Consider the following 16,045-nt stretch of genomic DNA (forward strand, 5'->3'; position numbering starts at 1 on the left):
AAGGAGTCCCTCTCCTCCCAGATGCAGGCGCCTGTCTCCATGTGCTGTTTGTCCCTCACAACTTGTAGCAGTTTTATCATCCACAAGTTTGGAAAAGTCACAGCCTTGACAGTATTTCTTGACAATGTGCCTGCGCCACTTGAAAGCTACTGAGATTAAAAAGGACCCCAAACCCCCCACCCTTGTCAAAGACCTCCATCGATGCTTTTAATACCGTGCCAAACATTGCATGTGATTAGTTGGTATAATACACACAATACCATCTGGTCGACAAGCAGCGTGTCCAGGGTTGGATGATTATTATCTGAATGAAACCCCTGGAGTACCGCACGAGCATGCAGAGCGTAACGTGGAGGCCCCATAAACACTCACTGTGCCCACCCTGCTCCGAGCAGCACATGCACAGCCACTGTGGCCGCCGTCCAAACCCGTCTACTTTCCCAGGGTTTGCTTTCGTTCTCAATTAAATTAGCAAAGCTCCTCAGGCAGACTTGTGCTTACAAAAACAAGGTTTCAGTCCCAGCCTCCCTTCTTAGGGGGCTGGGCTGGGTTTGTCCTTCAGGACGTGTTGTCTCTCCTTTCAGTGCATCCTTGCGTCATGGTGTGGTCCATCTGCATGGTCCTTTGGGACAGCTGTGCGCATCCCTGGGATCCTTCCTCTGGACATGAGCTTTAAGGACTCAGATGTTGCCCAAATCCCTCTTTTCTTTTTTAAAGAGAGGACGGTGTCCATGCTGTGTATCAGGGCAGTGCCTGGAAGGCACTGGCATGGCTTTGGGCATCCATGCTGCATATCAGGGCAGTGACTGGAAGGCACTGGCATGGCTTTGGGCATCCATGCTGCATATCAGGGCAGTGACTGGAAGGCACTAACATGTGTTTGAGTGTTCAGCTAAGGTGCCTGTGTGGTGTGGTTGTGCTACCGACAGCTTTTTTGGTACCCACAGACTTTGTCTCTCCTACCCAGAAATAAATCTGCAGAGAGAAACCAGTCCTTGAGGTGTCATTGCAATAGGCACTGCAAGCCTAAGTTTGCTGTTATATTATAACATGTAAAAACTTCCCTCCCTCCTTTGCAAGCTGAAGCAGGCAGCCATGGCTTAGAGGCTGTCCTTCCTGTGCACTGAACACCTTTGCCATCTTAATGTATCAGATGAGCATCCTGGGCAGATGTTGGCACCCGAGGCTGAGCAGAGCCTAAGCCCAAGGACCTGCACTAGGGCTGGGAGCATAAAGGCTGTCAGTTGTCTCTGGACTGTTGGAAACCCTTCTCCTGCTGGCTGCTTGCTTGCTTACCTCCCTAGAGGCCCAGAGCAAGATATCTGTTACACATGCAGCTCTGTCTGCCTGCTTGGGCAGTGGGATTTGTTGTCTGTAGTCCTTTCTAAATCCCTCCAAAGACAGGAGACATGTGTTTGGAACCAGATATGGAGGCAAAACATCTCAGCGTTTGGAGGTAGAGAAAGAGGGAGAAAAGAAGACAAAGGAGTCTCCTCCCAGTGTGGAGTTGAAACCTATGGTTATGTTGTGCTTGGCACAGTTTCCTCATTGTACTGAGCTGGGCGGTCGCTCTCCCCCGTCACCCCAGAGCTACAAGCAGTGTCCTACGGAGATGAGTAGATACCATTTCAGATGGAGTTTCTGAAGTAAGATGTGCCATTGTGTTTGGAGCTATTGTTTCTGTTTTCATTATTGAAGTTACTTGTGGTTTCCAAGGAACAATATATCATGCAGAGCTAACATGCTGTAGAGAAGATGTAGATTATGAAAACAGAGGGATTAAGTTTCATACATTTGGAGCTAAAGTCTCATCTCTCTCATAGTAGTGCAAGCAGGGGAGTAGTCTTGCAGGCTCACAAAACTCTACCAATTTAACTAAGGGTTTATTTTTAGCAATTTAACTAAGGGTGTATTTTTAAGCAGGTTTATTTAAAACCATGGCCACCAGTGTGTGAGCAGCAGAGGTTTCTAAGGATGGATTTTGTGCGTGCAAGGTCAGTGACTATCCAATGTATAAATTGGGTTTCAGAGCGTTCCTGTGCCAGACTTTGCACTGGTTCAGACAAATCAGGTTGTAAAAGTGGGGTCTGGCTGGCCGGATAGTCCCTGCCTGAAACACCAATGAATCAGCAGTTACACTTTATGAGAGGGGAGTAAAGGAAGGGTGAAAGAGGGCATTGCATGACAGATGTAATTCTCCAGTCTTTGGCAGTATTGCTTTATGGGAATGGCTGGACTTGAGAGGAGTCACACTAGCACATGAGGGTACCCTTAAATATAGAACTGGGCCTCCCCCTTGCAAGATACCAGCCTAAATCTGTGATGTGTAGCAGGTCAGGAGTTTGTTCCCTGGATAATCTTGACAGCACTGGACAAAAGAGACTGTAGCAAAAACAGACCTGCAAATTCTGCTGATCTTAATATTTGGTTCATGGTTTTTCTAAGAGCAAGTATGTAACTAATAGTAGCACCCTGCTAATGGCTCTGTGCTGCTTTTAGGATGCAAGCTCCAGCACCTTGCTTGCAACTTCAGTGCAGTGTTCACTACTGCTGCCAGCGGTTCCCTAAGGACTGGAGGGTTTGAAGCCCTGCATCTCCCACCAACTCATCCAGCCCTTGTGCTGAGCCAAGCTGTTCCTGCCTGATGAATGGTCTCTCCTGATAGGATTTAGGCAGGCCTTTGGAGTGTCTCAGTAAGGGTAATGCTCTGATAAAACCAAATATCAATGGGGCTACACTGTATTTCAATTGCTGGCTTGAAAAGGTTGAAATTTAATGGATGGCAAGTATGTATTTTTTACAATTCCCAGGTGATGTGGGAGGTGGTGATTAATGGAAGCGACCTTGATGCTTTACTCCCTTTCAGTGAAGCCCTTAGAGTTGCTATCATGTTTAAAAATGGGACCTTTGCTCTGGCAGCACTTTTAGATGTAACTCTGTTGCTGCCTGGAGGCCAGCCTTATAGGAGAGCTTGGTCCTGATCCTGTTAATGTCCAAGGGCAATTATCACTGTTACTGCAGTGTTTGTCACTAGAGGATGTTGGTCTCTTGCTGCTTATGTGCAGTCTGAAAGAATACTTTAAGGCCTGTGATTTTTGTAGGGATAAAAAGAATATAAGGAAAGATGCTCTTCTGCTGACATCAGCCCTTCTCAGCCAGGACTTTTGCTGGGACCTACAGTGAGCCTCTTTGGACATCTGGGCTGGCTCTGGGTATGCCAGCTATGGAAAAAAGGCATAATGCTTGCACCCCATCACAAAATTATAAGCCTTCCTCAGAAGCTAATTGACCTGATGGGGCATGGCATCAGCGTGGCTCTGACATCTCTGCGCAACCCTGCTGTGCCACATAACTGCAGCATTCATCTCTCTACGCCTTTCTGAAACAGGCATTATGGTATGGCCTTATTTCCCAGGGATGCTGTCAGGACAAATCCACTGTAGATACTGGAGTAACAAGGGACATATAATCACCATGGATAGATGGAAAAGTATGAAGCAGCCTTTGTCCAAGCATCTTCCAGTGTGGTTAAGTCGGATGAGGCCAGTCTAATTTAGCTCTGGGAAAGAAAATGCTTCTGGCAGGAGGCATCAATAGCTGCTCTGTGAAAGGACAGTGTGGGCTTTCTGAGAAGCTCTTGAGATGCATCAAGTGCTTCTGTCATCCCAAAGCAGCACCTCCGAATGTTTTGCCAGTCTGTGTTAGCCACAAATGCTGGGCTCGTTCTGCAGAGCCTTTAGAGAAAGCTGCATTTCTGTATGAAAAACACCAAATGTCTCGACTGGGAAACTGCATTCCCTCTTTTGATGGATCATGTTGGGGAAATACCCCCAGTCTCTGCTCCCCCCCGCCCGGCTGTTTTAGTTGGATGCTCAGAGGTTTGTAAGATTTCCAAGATTTCTGGTGGAAATTTTCAGACCTGAGGAAGGCATTTTCCCTTTGGGGATTACACCATGCTGTAAATGTCTGTTCCTTTTACTTTATATGCATTTTCCTGCTTTTGTTTGACTTTCTCACAGATCGCACTATATTTAATTCAGAACATATCCTATAATGCTGTAATTGTCGGGCATGTCAGCCAGTTATCTGGGTGGGTTTTGCTTTCATTCTTTTTTTTCCCTTTCAAAATAAAAGGAAAGCCAGTTGCTGCTGCTTCTCAGAGACTGAATTAATGCACTTCTCTTGCATGCTGTGGCATCGTGTAACACCACGAGAGAGGCAGTGTCACTGGCTGCCTGATATACTTATCCCTGCTGCATTGTGGACCTTGTTACTGCTTTAGGAAGAGATGGGGTTTCACCTCCTTCTGCTGTGTAAGGTGTCAGTTATACATGTGAGCAGTTAACAGATGGGCTGTGCTGTGCTCAGTCTGTTCCATACCCTCACCCGAAGATCTCCAAGTCTTTTGTGAACTTCAGCTAACTGATATTGTGCTCAGGAGCAGCTCTGTTCTGGCTAGTTATGAAGAGGTAGGAGCTAGGCAGGCATCCTGCTGTATTGCGTCTGTGAGGGTGAGCTGGTTCATTGCTCCTGTGAGAGGGTGAAGCAGAGGAGGAATAAAACCAAGCTCAGTTCAGCCCACATATAGAGAAAATTCTCCAAGAGCTGTGTCCTGCAGAGGGATCTGCCCTAAGGACAGCAGTTCTGTTCCCTGTAGTGCATGTCCATCTGTCATTGATCTCAGCAGGTATGGTCCTGGGCTGGAGCAAATCAGGTCCTTCCCCTTATGTCATGGGTGCTCCACTGCTTAACCTTAGCAGAGAACCCACCCTGAAATCACACCACTGAAGAAGTGGTCTCTAGACCAGTTTATAGGAAGTTAATCTCTGGAGGTGGGCTGTCATGTTCTCCACTTTCTTGCTTGGTTTCACCTGTTGAAATTTAAATGTTGATATATTACCTAATAGCATGAGATTCATTTGCTGGAAATGGAGGGTAACCATCTTCCTTAAGTGAAAGACCCCTTTGGATGCTCTGGTTAACCAGGATTTGGAATATGTTACAGATGAACAAGCCCACAAATGGGAGGAAAAGCATTTCTGAAAACCACCAATAATACTTCTTCCATTTCTTTTTGTCCTGCTGATTTTAGATGAATGTTGTTCCTCTGAATCCAGTCTGACTCCTGCTCAGAGCATTTGATGGCTTTTCATTAAATCTCATGCCAGCTTCCTGAGATTTTTATTGCATTTTGCAGATGCAAAAGCAGAGACAGGACCAGAGAGGTTTCTCTATGAGGAAACTTCATCAGACGACAGAATTCAACCCAGTTCCAGCCTTTCACTTTCTTCAGATCACACCATGTATAACTCAAAATATAGCTGATGATGCTGTAATCATCAGTCATGTCAGGGAGCAGCACAGCTGGTATTCAGCTTCAAATGAAAGGAAATTGCTGCTGCTCCTCAGGGTTTTAATTATTAAGCCTTCTATTCTGGTATCTTACCTCCCCTTCTCATCTAAGCTTGCGTTACGTGCATCAGAGACTTTCAACCTGCTCTGATTTGCAGATGCCCTGAACCCCTCCTGCTGAGAGTGTGAGTTCCATCATCACTAGTTTCAGATCCCTGGTAGTACCTTTGCTTTTCTTGCAGTTTCTTTGGTCTCTGAGCTGTATGCATACAATCCCATGTATGTACAGATTCCTCCTCTCCTCTGCCCCATCGCTCAGCTGTAGCTCCTCTCCTCCTTGGGACTCAAAGCTCAGATCAGCCTCATGAGAAGGGATCACAGAGCTGGGATCACCATGTGTCCAAAGCATAACTGTCCTCATGTACTTTACCTTTCAGGTCCAAGTACCTTTATTATCAACTTGCTTCATCTGTAATGAGAAATGAGTTTTCTATTAAGCACTTGGAAAATGGGGAGCTAATACTCCTCTTGGCATTTAGTCTAGGAAATGTTGTAGCCTTAGGACCACTTGGGTGACTGAGAGTAAGGCGGCAAGTTCAGGGGGTTACTGCAAGCAGCTTGACCAAAATCTGCTGCTTTCAGTCTCTTGGTTGTGGTTTGATTTTCATCCTCTGTTTCCCTGGGGGACAAGCAAATTAGACAATGCAAAATGGGAGTGAGGTCTCCTCTCTCTCTCTCTGCAGAAGGTCAGAGTCTTGTGTCCCTTTGCAGCAATGGATGTTGCTTCGCTTGCCAAAGTAAAGGGTTTGGATGAAAGTCATCCTCAGGGTCTTTGTATGTTAAAATAAATCTCCCATGATTTCAGTGCCGACCTCCTGTAGGGCTTTGATTTTTATCTGTGCACATGGCAAACCTACATCCACTTGAAAAGGAACCAGACAGATATGCACACTGATAAGAGATTATGTGGGTGTCCTAATTTGCTTATTTTAAGAGGTGTGGAGAACTTCACTCTTCTGACTGGGGGAGAGTTAAAGCTGCTGCGAGGAAGGAAGGGGAGGAACTAACAGCTCAGCAGGAAGCTCCAGCTAGAGTCTGTGGTGGTAGGCATAGGTGGAGGTTAGGTAACTGTTGCAGGGGATTAATTTTAGGGAGTTAGGTTTAGTCACAGACTTGCAAAACCTGGAGACCAAATTGGAAACAAAGTTCCTGCTGGCAAATGCCACAGGATCAGGTCGTATGTTCTTGTCCCCTGCACGGGTTGGCTTACAGCAGAGTAAAAGCCTCTCTTGCAAAAGAGAAGCGTCTCCTTAGTCTCAGATGCTGTAAATTCTTATATCTAAAACATAAAACAATGTTTTATGAAAATAAATAAAATGTAGTAAGTAAATAATTGTCAGAAAGATGCTTGGCTTCTCATCCTCAGAGATGCTATTTGTAGCTTCTCAAGGGGTGCTTATTCTTCATTAAGATTGTTAATCAGGTGATGCCGTTGCAAATCAGAGAGGGGCTGAATCTTATCTTCACAGCAGAACATTTGTGACGTGACTGCAGAGCCATCAGCTGTGATTGCTGAGCCCAAATTCCTATTCCATTCTTGCAAGTCAAGTGATTTCATGGGTATGTGCAGTTAGGAAGGAGTGGAGTCGGGTAGTGCTCTGAGCCTGCTCTTATTTTAATGAGCAGCAACTCACAAGTAATTCCCTTGATTTTTAATGGGATTAATTGCATGATCATTTGCTGACCACTGTAAGCAAGTCATAATGTGGACCAACAAGGTTTATAGCAGACCTAAATGAGTTCAGCACAGAAGTAAGAAGGAAGTTTTTTGGAGCAGAAGGCAGGACACCATGAGAACTTACGCAGGAAAGCTGTTGACAAACCCAGAGCAGGTTGGAAAGACAAAGCCTGGGAGGTGATTTTTGCAGTGAGTTATTTGTGGACGTGCATCTGTTGTGGCAGCAGCAGGAGGTGGGATGTGTTTGTCCAGCCTGACTCCAGACATGCCGCCCAAATGGGTGGGAAGCTCACTTCCTGGTTTCCATATACCCTCCCTGTTTCCAAACAGATCCCCCACCGTGTGACACAGTGACAGGGTAATGGATTTCTTTCTGCTCATCACACCGGTCATACAACTGGAGGCTTTCCTGTGGTGGGATTCACGTGCTTGTAAGCGGATGAACCGAGTATGAGCTTCCCCAGGTTTGCCTAAATGTAGTGCCCACTTGTGATTTCTTGCCTGCCCAAAGCCACCTACAGCGCTAGCTCCATCCTCCAGGGCTGTGCATCCAGACTTTCCTTCTTTCCCTTCATGCTGGGATGGTTTTACTCTAGGTGATGCGATGACTCTCTCAATTAGCACATCTTGTCCTTAACGTAATTGTCATATTCAAGATGTAAGCAACAGCTTGTGGAGACTGCCCATGTCTGAACAGAATCACTTGGGGCGTTAAGTGAAGGATTTTTTTTTTCCATCTATCATATGTATATTTGCAATAATAACAATGATGATTTCTGTTAATGGAAAAGCATTTGTCACAGAATAAAGAGGTTTTGACTTTCAGATGCTCTGCAGACATCTAATTAAGCAAACTGAAAATCCGTTTATTGCTCTTTGGCTGTTAATCATCCATGTAGGGAAAGTGCTGTGACTACCAGGAGGGGCTTCTGTGGTTCAGCCCTTATCTCCTTCCATTCCTGGCTGCTCCATTTGTCTCCGTGGTTAGTGCCTCCTCTTATCCAAGCTAGGCTGAGTGGGGCTTAGGATACCCCATCAGCTCTGGGAAATCTCAGATGTTTCATTCAGACCTATTCCTGTTTTTTTCCCCTCCTCTACATCCATCTCTTCCTTGTTTTCCGCTTTGCATCCTTCTCCATGGAAGAGAGGATACAGAATCCTGCTTTTCTAAGTTTTAGATCTAACTTGCACTGGCTTTGAATGGCAGAACTGGGTGCAGGGAAGTGCTGAGGAAGGCTCCATGCTTCTGCTGCCCTTTGTTTGCCTTTAACATCATGAGAGGTTTCCTGTGCTGCGGAGCTGAAGGGCAGTCATCACGTTCCAGTCTGTGTTGCAGGTTCTCCCTGCCATTAGTACTCATCTATATAGACACTGTCATGCTGGGAGTGCTTTTTTAGGTGTTAATGAGAACAGCCAGAAATAGAGGCAGGGGTTTAATTGCTGGGCCTCAGTTATGTCCTTCCTCTGATCCTTTTTAGGATCTGTTGGGTTTCCCATATCACGCCTGAAATTGAGCCAGTAGTTTCCTCCAAAACGTCCAGCACAGCTGCCCAAAACCAGCCTGTCTCTTGCTGGGGCAGCAGAAATGCCAAGCCCAACTTGTTGGTCTAGGGGCTATCCCACAAGACAGCAGTGAGCATTCTCTGGAGTCAGGGGCTTGAAGAAGGACTGTCACGCTCCTCCATGGGTATCCAACCTTGCATGGCCTTTTAGTGAAGTAGCAACTTCACACCTTGTCTTCAGTTTTACACAAGCATGTGCATGTTGCTCACTGGAATATTGTCTTATATATCAAATATGAGAAATCTTCTGTGCTTCCCAGGGACTTGGCACTGGGACAGGCTGTATCTCCATCAGTTGCATTGGTGACCTCGTGAGTGCCTCTGCCCCCCCCCCCAGCTCCCTGACATCCAGACCCTCCCAGCCAGAGTCAAGAGCCGGGGTGGAAAGTGTAATCTAGGAAAGCTTAGCCAAACTCTTCCAGCTGCAGTTTATTGTATCTATTTTGCTGATATCCACCCTTTAGATAAATAGCACTAAGTTATACACGTTGTGACTCTCTTGATGTGGTTAAAAAGGCTTGTATTAGCCAAGCTAATCTAACTCCAAGAATAACCATGGGAATTTGACTGTATTGGTTCCAAGCTTGAATTAGTCACTGTGTAGTAAAGTGAGAATTGGCTTCCTGGCTAAAAGTGTAGCAACAGCAAAACTTCAAGTCGATCGGTGGGGATTCCTTCCCCCTCTTTTTTTCTTTTCCCTTTGAACAACGCTCCTGCACATGCCTGACCTCAGGCACCCGGAGCTCTACCTCCGAGAAAACAAATTTTCCCATTTTCAATAAAACCCATGTCTCTGTTGGCAGAAAAGTGAGTTAGGTAACAATCCACAAAGCTACGCTCTATTTATTTACCAGGCTGACTCCCTGATGGGGAAAAGTGGGATCTTTTAACTTGTTCTGCTGCACAGATGTTCCTTCTACTCCCGAGCTTCCTCTTGATCTTCAGTTTGCTGTAACATATGGTGAAAACGCTGGAGATGCTGCGGTGTGGTTGAAGAAAGAGAAGGATCCTGTGTGCTTAAAACAAAAACAGTAAAAAAAAAAAAACCAAAACAAAACTGTTTTTTTTCCCCATGTTAGCACAAACATACTTTTTAAAGAAAATCTATTGAGCTGGCAAAGGCTCTGTTAACTCACACACCCTCACTGCTGGACACGTAGCACTGATGAGCCCCCACACCTGCAGTTTTAGCTGCCCCTTTAGGTGTTTGTATTGAGCTGTAGATCCAGTTCAGGTGAAGAGACAGGGGTCTGCAAGGTCAAGTAACAGGACTGCTTGCTTTCCTTCCTTATCCTGCACAGAGGGCCTGTGGACTGTGGGTTGACAGACATCTCTACTGGACTATCGGAAACTGGGCTGGCAAGGTATTTGGAGCCGGGGCTGCTGTGTAGGATTAGCAGGGACATAGAACATTGCATCATACATCTGAAACATGGGAGAAAATGTAATAGAATATGAAGATTTGAGTATTTATCTTGGTAGCACCATGGGGTGAATAACAGTGAAAGAATGCAGAGGGTGAATGTGAGGGGTGAGAGGCTCTGTCAGTTTTCAGGCTGAGGACAGTCTCTCTTGGACAGGTCCATGAAGGTGCCAATGGAGAGCTTCTTTTCTTCCTGGCTGAGGCTGTGTTTGGCTTTTCAGTGGTGTTCAGCCTCAGTGGCACTGGTCACTCTGGGCTCATCACCCATAGACAAATTACAGGGCTCATTTAGGAACATCAGGTCAGCATACTGCTTCCCTAGGCTTGCTTCCATAGAAAGTCATTGGTGGTCAGCAGGCTGCTCCACTGTGCAAGCTGACCATAAGCCATCAATACCCCTTTGAGTTCCTCAGGTTGAAGGCTGATTGCAGTTCTGTGGTACAACAGAATCCTGAGCCTAGTCAGCCTTAGGGACGTATTAGAAACAGATGGCTGTGGTGGACAGGGCTTAGGAGCTGGTGGGGTAAGATCTTAGCTGATGTGGGCAAAACTCTGTCCATAACCATGCTTTGGAGGCTGCTTGTCATGAGCAGCACACCCACCTTGAGTTTTGCTTTCTGACCATTCCTATTGGTGGCATTCTCTGGGATGCTCTGCTCTCCTTCCTCCTTTCTTCCTTTCCCTGCTGCTGTCTCCGTGTAGAGACTGCAGTGGAAGATCCTTCCAAAACTCCTATCTCTCTCCCTGGGAAAGCAGGAGTGCTTTGATGGACCAGGGCAGCGGGCAGTGCCTTGCCAGCAGGAGGGCAGAGTAGGTGTTTTATTAAACACACATTAATCCATCTGCTTGGACAGCATGTTTAGCCAGGTGGGTGGCCTGTCACACGGACAGGTGAAAACTGTGTCTCCACCAGTGCGGGCAGGCTGTGGATTAGAGGCAAGGCGTTGTGTTCTGTAACGAAGAATAGGAGCCTAATTTTAGAACAGCAGCGAGGCCAGGCTCAGATGTCTGCCTGGGCCCTGTCCCAGCTCCTCTGTGCTGCCAGAAACTTGCCCTCCCTTTCTTTGGAGTGAAGTGTATCGTACCTTTTAATGTACAGACTCCCCCGCAACGAGGCAGAGTGTTTCCTGCAGTTGCTTTGCTTTGCTAATCATCTTTTGAACCACACACAGACCAAGAGATCCCCTGGTCCCTACACAGCCAGGCCATGTTTTCCCCCTAAGACCTTTCCTCTTTTTCCTTTGCAGATGCAGCTTCTGGACAAGTTCCCTATTGAAGGAGGCCAGAAAGATCCCAAGCAAAGGATCATCCCTTTTCTACCAGGTAATGCTGTGGGGAAAGCCCTAAATAAGATGGGTGAGAGCAGTTGGGGACTTCAGTTCCCCAACCACAGTCTCTAGTACTTTTTGTGACCACTCTTACAAATGCCTTTTCCCTGGGAGCTCGTATATACAGCCTTGTGATACCAGACCTCCACCTCCTCCTAAAATAACTGGCATGGTGTTTAGGGCTCCCAGGGGATCTTGCATCAGCTGTTGAGGTTCAGGTTGGTTCCTGCCCTGCCACACAAAGGGATTCAATGGCTTCTGGGGGGCTGTGCCTGTGGGGTGAAAGCCTGGCAGCCCCCCAGTCTGAGCTTGGGCTGCCAATTCAAGGCCACTGGAGACCAGAGACACCGTTGGTTTTGTTTCTTAATGCTGTGGCTCTGCAGGTATTGTTACTGTACAATAAGGAATGAATAATCAGAGTTGCCACTGTGTTATAAAGGAAACTGTAAGAAGGTTAAATGCAAACAGGGATTTCTGCAGTGTTGGCCAGAAAGATAAGTAAACATCTCTTTGGCCTGAGCCACTGTCTCTCTGACAGCTTTCAGAGAGGGCTTGGACATGATGGATATCCTCTTCTCAGGGTAATGGCACACACTTCCACACAGCTTCTTCCAGCAGTGACTGCAGGGATGGCATGGGGGAGATGAGCCAGACCACAGCATGCTCTTGGAAACGCACACTCGGGCCAGCTTGCTATTGTCTGACTGCACGGTTCTGGCTGTTGGTTTGAAGTTTAGATCGCTGTGCTGACTGCCAGAATAAGTGGAGTATTTTCAGCCTCTGAAAAGGTTCCTTCTGTCTTTAACTATAAACAGGAGATCCCAGCTCTTCCCCAAATGTCTGTAAAGAGAAGCTGGGATGGGAAGGTTTAGTCCTCTCCAGGAGAGTGCTGCGGTCCCCAACACTGTTTGCAGGCAGAGCAGCTGCTCCAGATGTGTATTGAACACAGTTCTAGGGCTAGCAAGGAAGCAGGGACTTGGAAAGCAGCAGCACAGATACGTGACACAAGCATTGGAGCTGCAGTAGGGCAGCCTAGCAGCTTCCACGGGCCTTCTGGAAAGCAGCCCCAGGACTGGGGTTTGCTCCCTGCAATGCCCTATGCTGCATCCAGACTCTCTGCAGACAGGGAGAGGTGGTGTTGGCCTCCATTTCCAACCTGGCATGAGGAGAGTGGTCCAAGCATGAACTCTCTTTCCAGTTGTGCCACCAACAAGCTCACAGACACGTCACTTTGTGATACCTCTGTATGATGAGGATGGATAGTGCTGGTCTGCCTTTCTTGCTGGAAACCATTTTGAGATTCTTGAAAAGCACCATACAGGGGTACAGACAGCTTTAGGTGAGGTGCTGCAGGAACATCTCTGTCTGCAGGTGATGGTTGTTCCTTCTGGATTGAGCATTGATGGCCCATTTCTTTTACTTTGTCCTAGAAAAAACGTTGGCTGAATGCAAGCGACTGATGCTCAGCCTGTGTGCAGTTCTTAGTGATGGATGTCCTGATACATGGGCGGGTGATACTTGCAGAGGATGAGATACATCCCATATGCCCATTACAACACTTCCTACCCCTCCCACCCTCCAACAACATGAGGGAGATGGCACTGCTGCATATCCGTGAGGGGAAGAATTATATCTGGAAAACATTTGGATTGACTTAGTATCCCAAAGAGAGAAGCTGCCAGAAGAGAATAGACCTCAGCTGTATTTAATTTAGAATTTTTGTGATATACGTCCTACTTTTGATATCGAATCTCTGCCTCCCTCTTGGTGAACCACTGAAAAGCCCATGTTGCTTTACCGGGGAACAAGGTGACTCAGCTGAATGTCAAACAATGTCAAAGTCTGTTAAACAAACTAGCTGCCATAATTAGAATCCGCATGGCATTTCTGCAGCTGGAACCGTGCATCCCTGAAACGAATGCCTAGCTATAGGCTGAGAATTAAAAACCAGCAGGGCAGATGTTTGTACTTAAATCCTACTTTTATGAAAATGTTATGATTTTGCTTGCTTATTATGGGCCTGATTCAGCCAAGCTGGAGTGACTCTGCATGCTGGGCTCTGAGTGCCTGGGGTTTGCCTGTGCCACTTTCAGGCTAGGGCAGTTTCCCTCCATCGGGTCTGGTTTAGGAAGCTGACTGATGCCAGCCCGTGTCTCTTGCTTGTCAGCAATGCTGTGGTGCTCTCCTGAAATGAAAGCGTGCACAGTTAGCTGTGCATCTGGAGGAAGAGACTGACCTGTCCAGATCCTGTTGCTTGGCCACAGCCATGCTATGTCTCAGCTTACTCCGTACAAAGCAGGGGTAGTGGTGCATGCATGATTTATGAGGAAAACAAAAGGTGTCCCACTGGCCTGTTCTGCCCCCAAATGTACATCTCTCTTCCTCCCCCTGTATGCACATATTGTAAATCCCCTGGGTACTAGAAAGTGGCTTGGTGCAGGTTTCATCCCACTCAGGTGCAGATGGCTGCTGCTTTTCTGACCTGTTACATATTGGCTGTGATTTTTTGCTTTACGCGCAGATGATAGCCCGCTTTGCACTCACCACTGCTGGTTTCAGGTGGTTTTATGGTTGCAAACTACTGGGCAAGGTGCCTCCCTGTTGGGTCATTCAGGGCTAAGTATTTGACTGTGTTGAAAGCCTTTTTACCTGTAAAAAACAAGAGGAGTGTAACAGAGCTCAGTGCCCTGCAAGGAGAGACCATTCTGGGTTCAACAGCAGGAAAGCACAGTTTTTCTTTCCTCTAGATACCTTTATCTTATCTTTAGCAATTTCTTTTCCCCACTTCCGTCTTACAAAAGTATGGACTCTACAGCTTTCATTGCCATGAAGAGGAGCAAGGAAATAAGCAGTGTCAGATAATCCTGTAAAAGATATGCTGTGGATAACTTTGTAGTTTCGCTTACCCTTGTGAGGGTCAATCCTGTGCCTTCGATTTTTCTGTGAACTTCTTTTCCTTTACCATACCAAGAAGGCAAACCTGGTATTTTTCCTCCTCTTTCCTCATTTTATCTTTTTTCCCCATGAGTTTCCCCTTCTTCTTTCTGATTTCTGACTGTTGGAAAAGTTTGCATCAGGGAAGGTGAGGCAGAGGAAAACCATATAAGAAACCATGTTTGTGGGGTGGCCAGAGAGCATTTTTGTAGTTGGTGGTATGAAATTTTGGGTTTGAAGGATGGAGGGAGACTGTGGAAGAGTTAGAACAAAATTGGCCACAAAGCCGACTTTCTAGACTAAAGGTGGCTTGTCACTGTAAGAAGACACAGGTGAAAATGCTGTTTAACTGTTCCAGTGTGGCTTTTGGTTGAGCCCATTTGCAATGCACTGATTTCTCCATGAGCTCTCCTGCTGCACACCTGAAGAGCAACCTTTGGAGTGTGGATTTGAAGCTTTGCTCCCTCCCCGTCAAATACTTCAATATCTGCATCAACAGAGAGAAGAGGTTATAGATTTGCGTTCCCTGTTTCAGGAATGTTGGGGTAATTAATGAAGGAGCTTCCGCTGGAAGGAAAAGACTGATCTGCTGAGCTTCTGGAGGACAGGGTGGCAAACACAAATGGCAGAGACAGGGCGATGCAGCTCTGGGATTAACAGTTCTGCAGTGGTTGACCCAGGACTCAAGGGCTTGCATTGTTTTTCGTTTCTTTTGGCACTAAGTGGAAGAGCCATCTGGAGACAAAGCTGAAGTTGGAGGGGTGTCAGCTCCTCTTGCTCCTCTTGTCTTCCAAAGTGTAGCCTTGGGGAAAACACACTGCACAGCATGAAATCCTCCCATTGTGCTGGCTACTGGGCTGCAGATCCCTGCTATGGAGAGGGTCTTGGGCTTTCCATGGCACAGGGGGCTGGGCACTGATGATGACAGCCCCCTGCACTTTCTACCCAGATTCCAGCTTGGTCCCTGCCTGGACTTCAAACAATTTTGAGCCCTGTTGAAAAAACCAGGAGGTTTTTGCATAGTTCTGGAAGGGGAAAATTCTCGCAGGGTCCGTGCTCTGCAGCTTCCCTGCTGCCTGGAGAGGGAGACATCCCGCTTGAGGAGACTGCTTTGTTTGCCTGATTTTCCTTACCCTAGGGAAGCTGAATCCTATCCCAGGGGGACTGGGGGGTAGGTGCAGGCTGCCCTACTGGCTTGGTTAGGCAACTGCAGAAGCAACAGACCAGCTTGGCTCCAGGCCCTGCCTCCAGCACCTGCCAGAGAGGCGCCTTCTTCTCTCTTCCTTTCTTTTCCACTCGGATTTTTCAGCTCCCTTGATTAGGGCAAGGAAAGGGGAAACCATTCGTTTCAGGGTGCATGCTGCCAGTGGGGCTTGGTGGCTGTGTCCCAGGGCACTGGGAGGGATGCCAGCATGGTGGAAGCGATGTCAACCAGCCGTTGCCTGGACCTGCTGAGCCCTGGTGACCTGCTTTCCGCCCAGGAAGAGAAATGCCCTGGCACCATCTCAAAGGGGTCACTGGAGCTTTCTCCTTACTCGGCCCCAAGGCAGCAAGAACATGTGGCACCTGCTGGGGCATTTTAAGGACAGGCAGCACATACAGCGTGGCAGGAAGATCCCTGCAGGTTTAGCCCTGCTTTGCTCCTGGGCTGTGGTGCATGGTTCATGCCAGCAACAGCGGGTGGGGAGCAGGGTGAGCTGCTCCGTGC

General features: G+C 47.2%; 1 protein-coding gene across 3 annotated transcripts in view; it reads left to right on the top strand.

The window, feature by feature from the left end:
* SH3PXD2A (SH3 and PX domains 2A) overlaps positions 1-16,045 on the top strand; it is a 254,832-nt gene that overhangs the window by 64,350 nt on the left and 174,437 nt on the right. For all 3 annotated transcript variants that reach the window (XM_061458831.1, XM_061458833.1, XM_061458832.1), the window contains exon 3: positions 11,323-11,398. In XM_061458831.1, coding sequence (XP_061314815.1) covers positions 11,323-11,398 — 76 coding nt within the window. The remainder of the gene's footprint in view (positions 1-11,322; positions 11,399-16,045) is intronic.

This window comes from Pezoporus flaviventris, unplaced genomic scaffold (assembly GCF_033815535.1).
Source record: "Pezoporus flaviventris isolate CSIRO_AGI_PZ_B2104156 unplaced genomic scaffold, CSIRO_AGI_Pfla_v1 ptg000029l, whole genome shotgun sequence".
Lineage (NCBI taxonomy): Eukaryota > Metazoa > Chordata > Aves > Psittaciformes > Psittacidae > Pezoporus > Pezoporus flaviventris.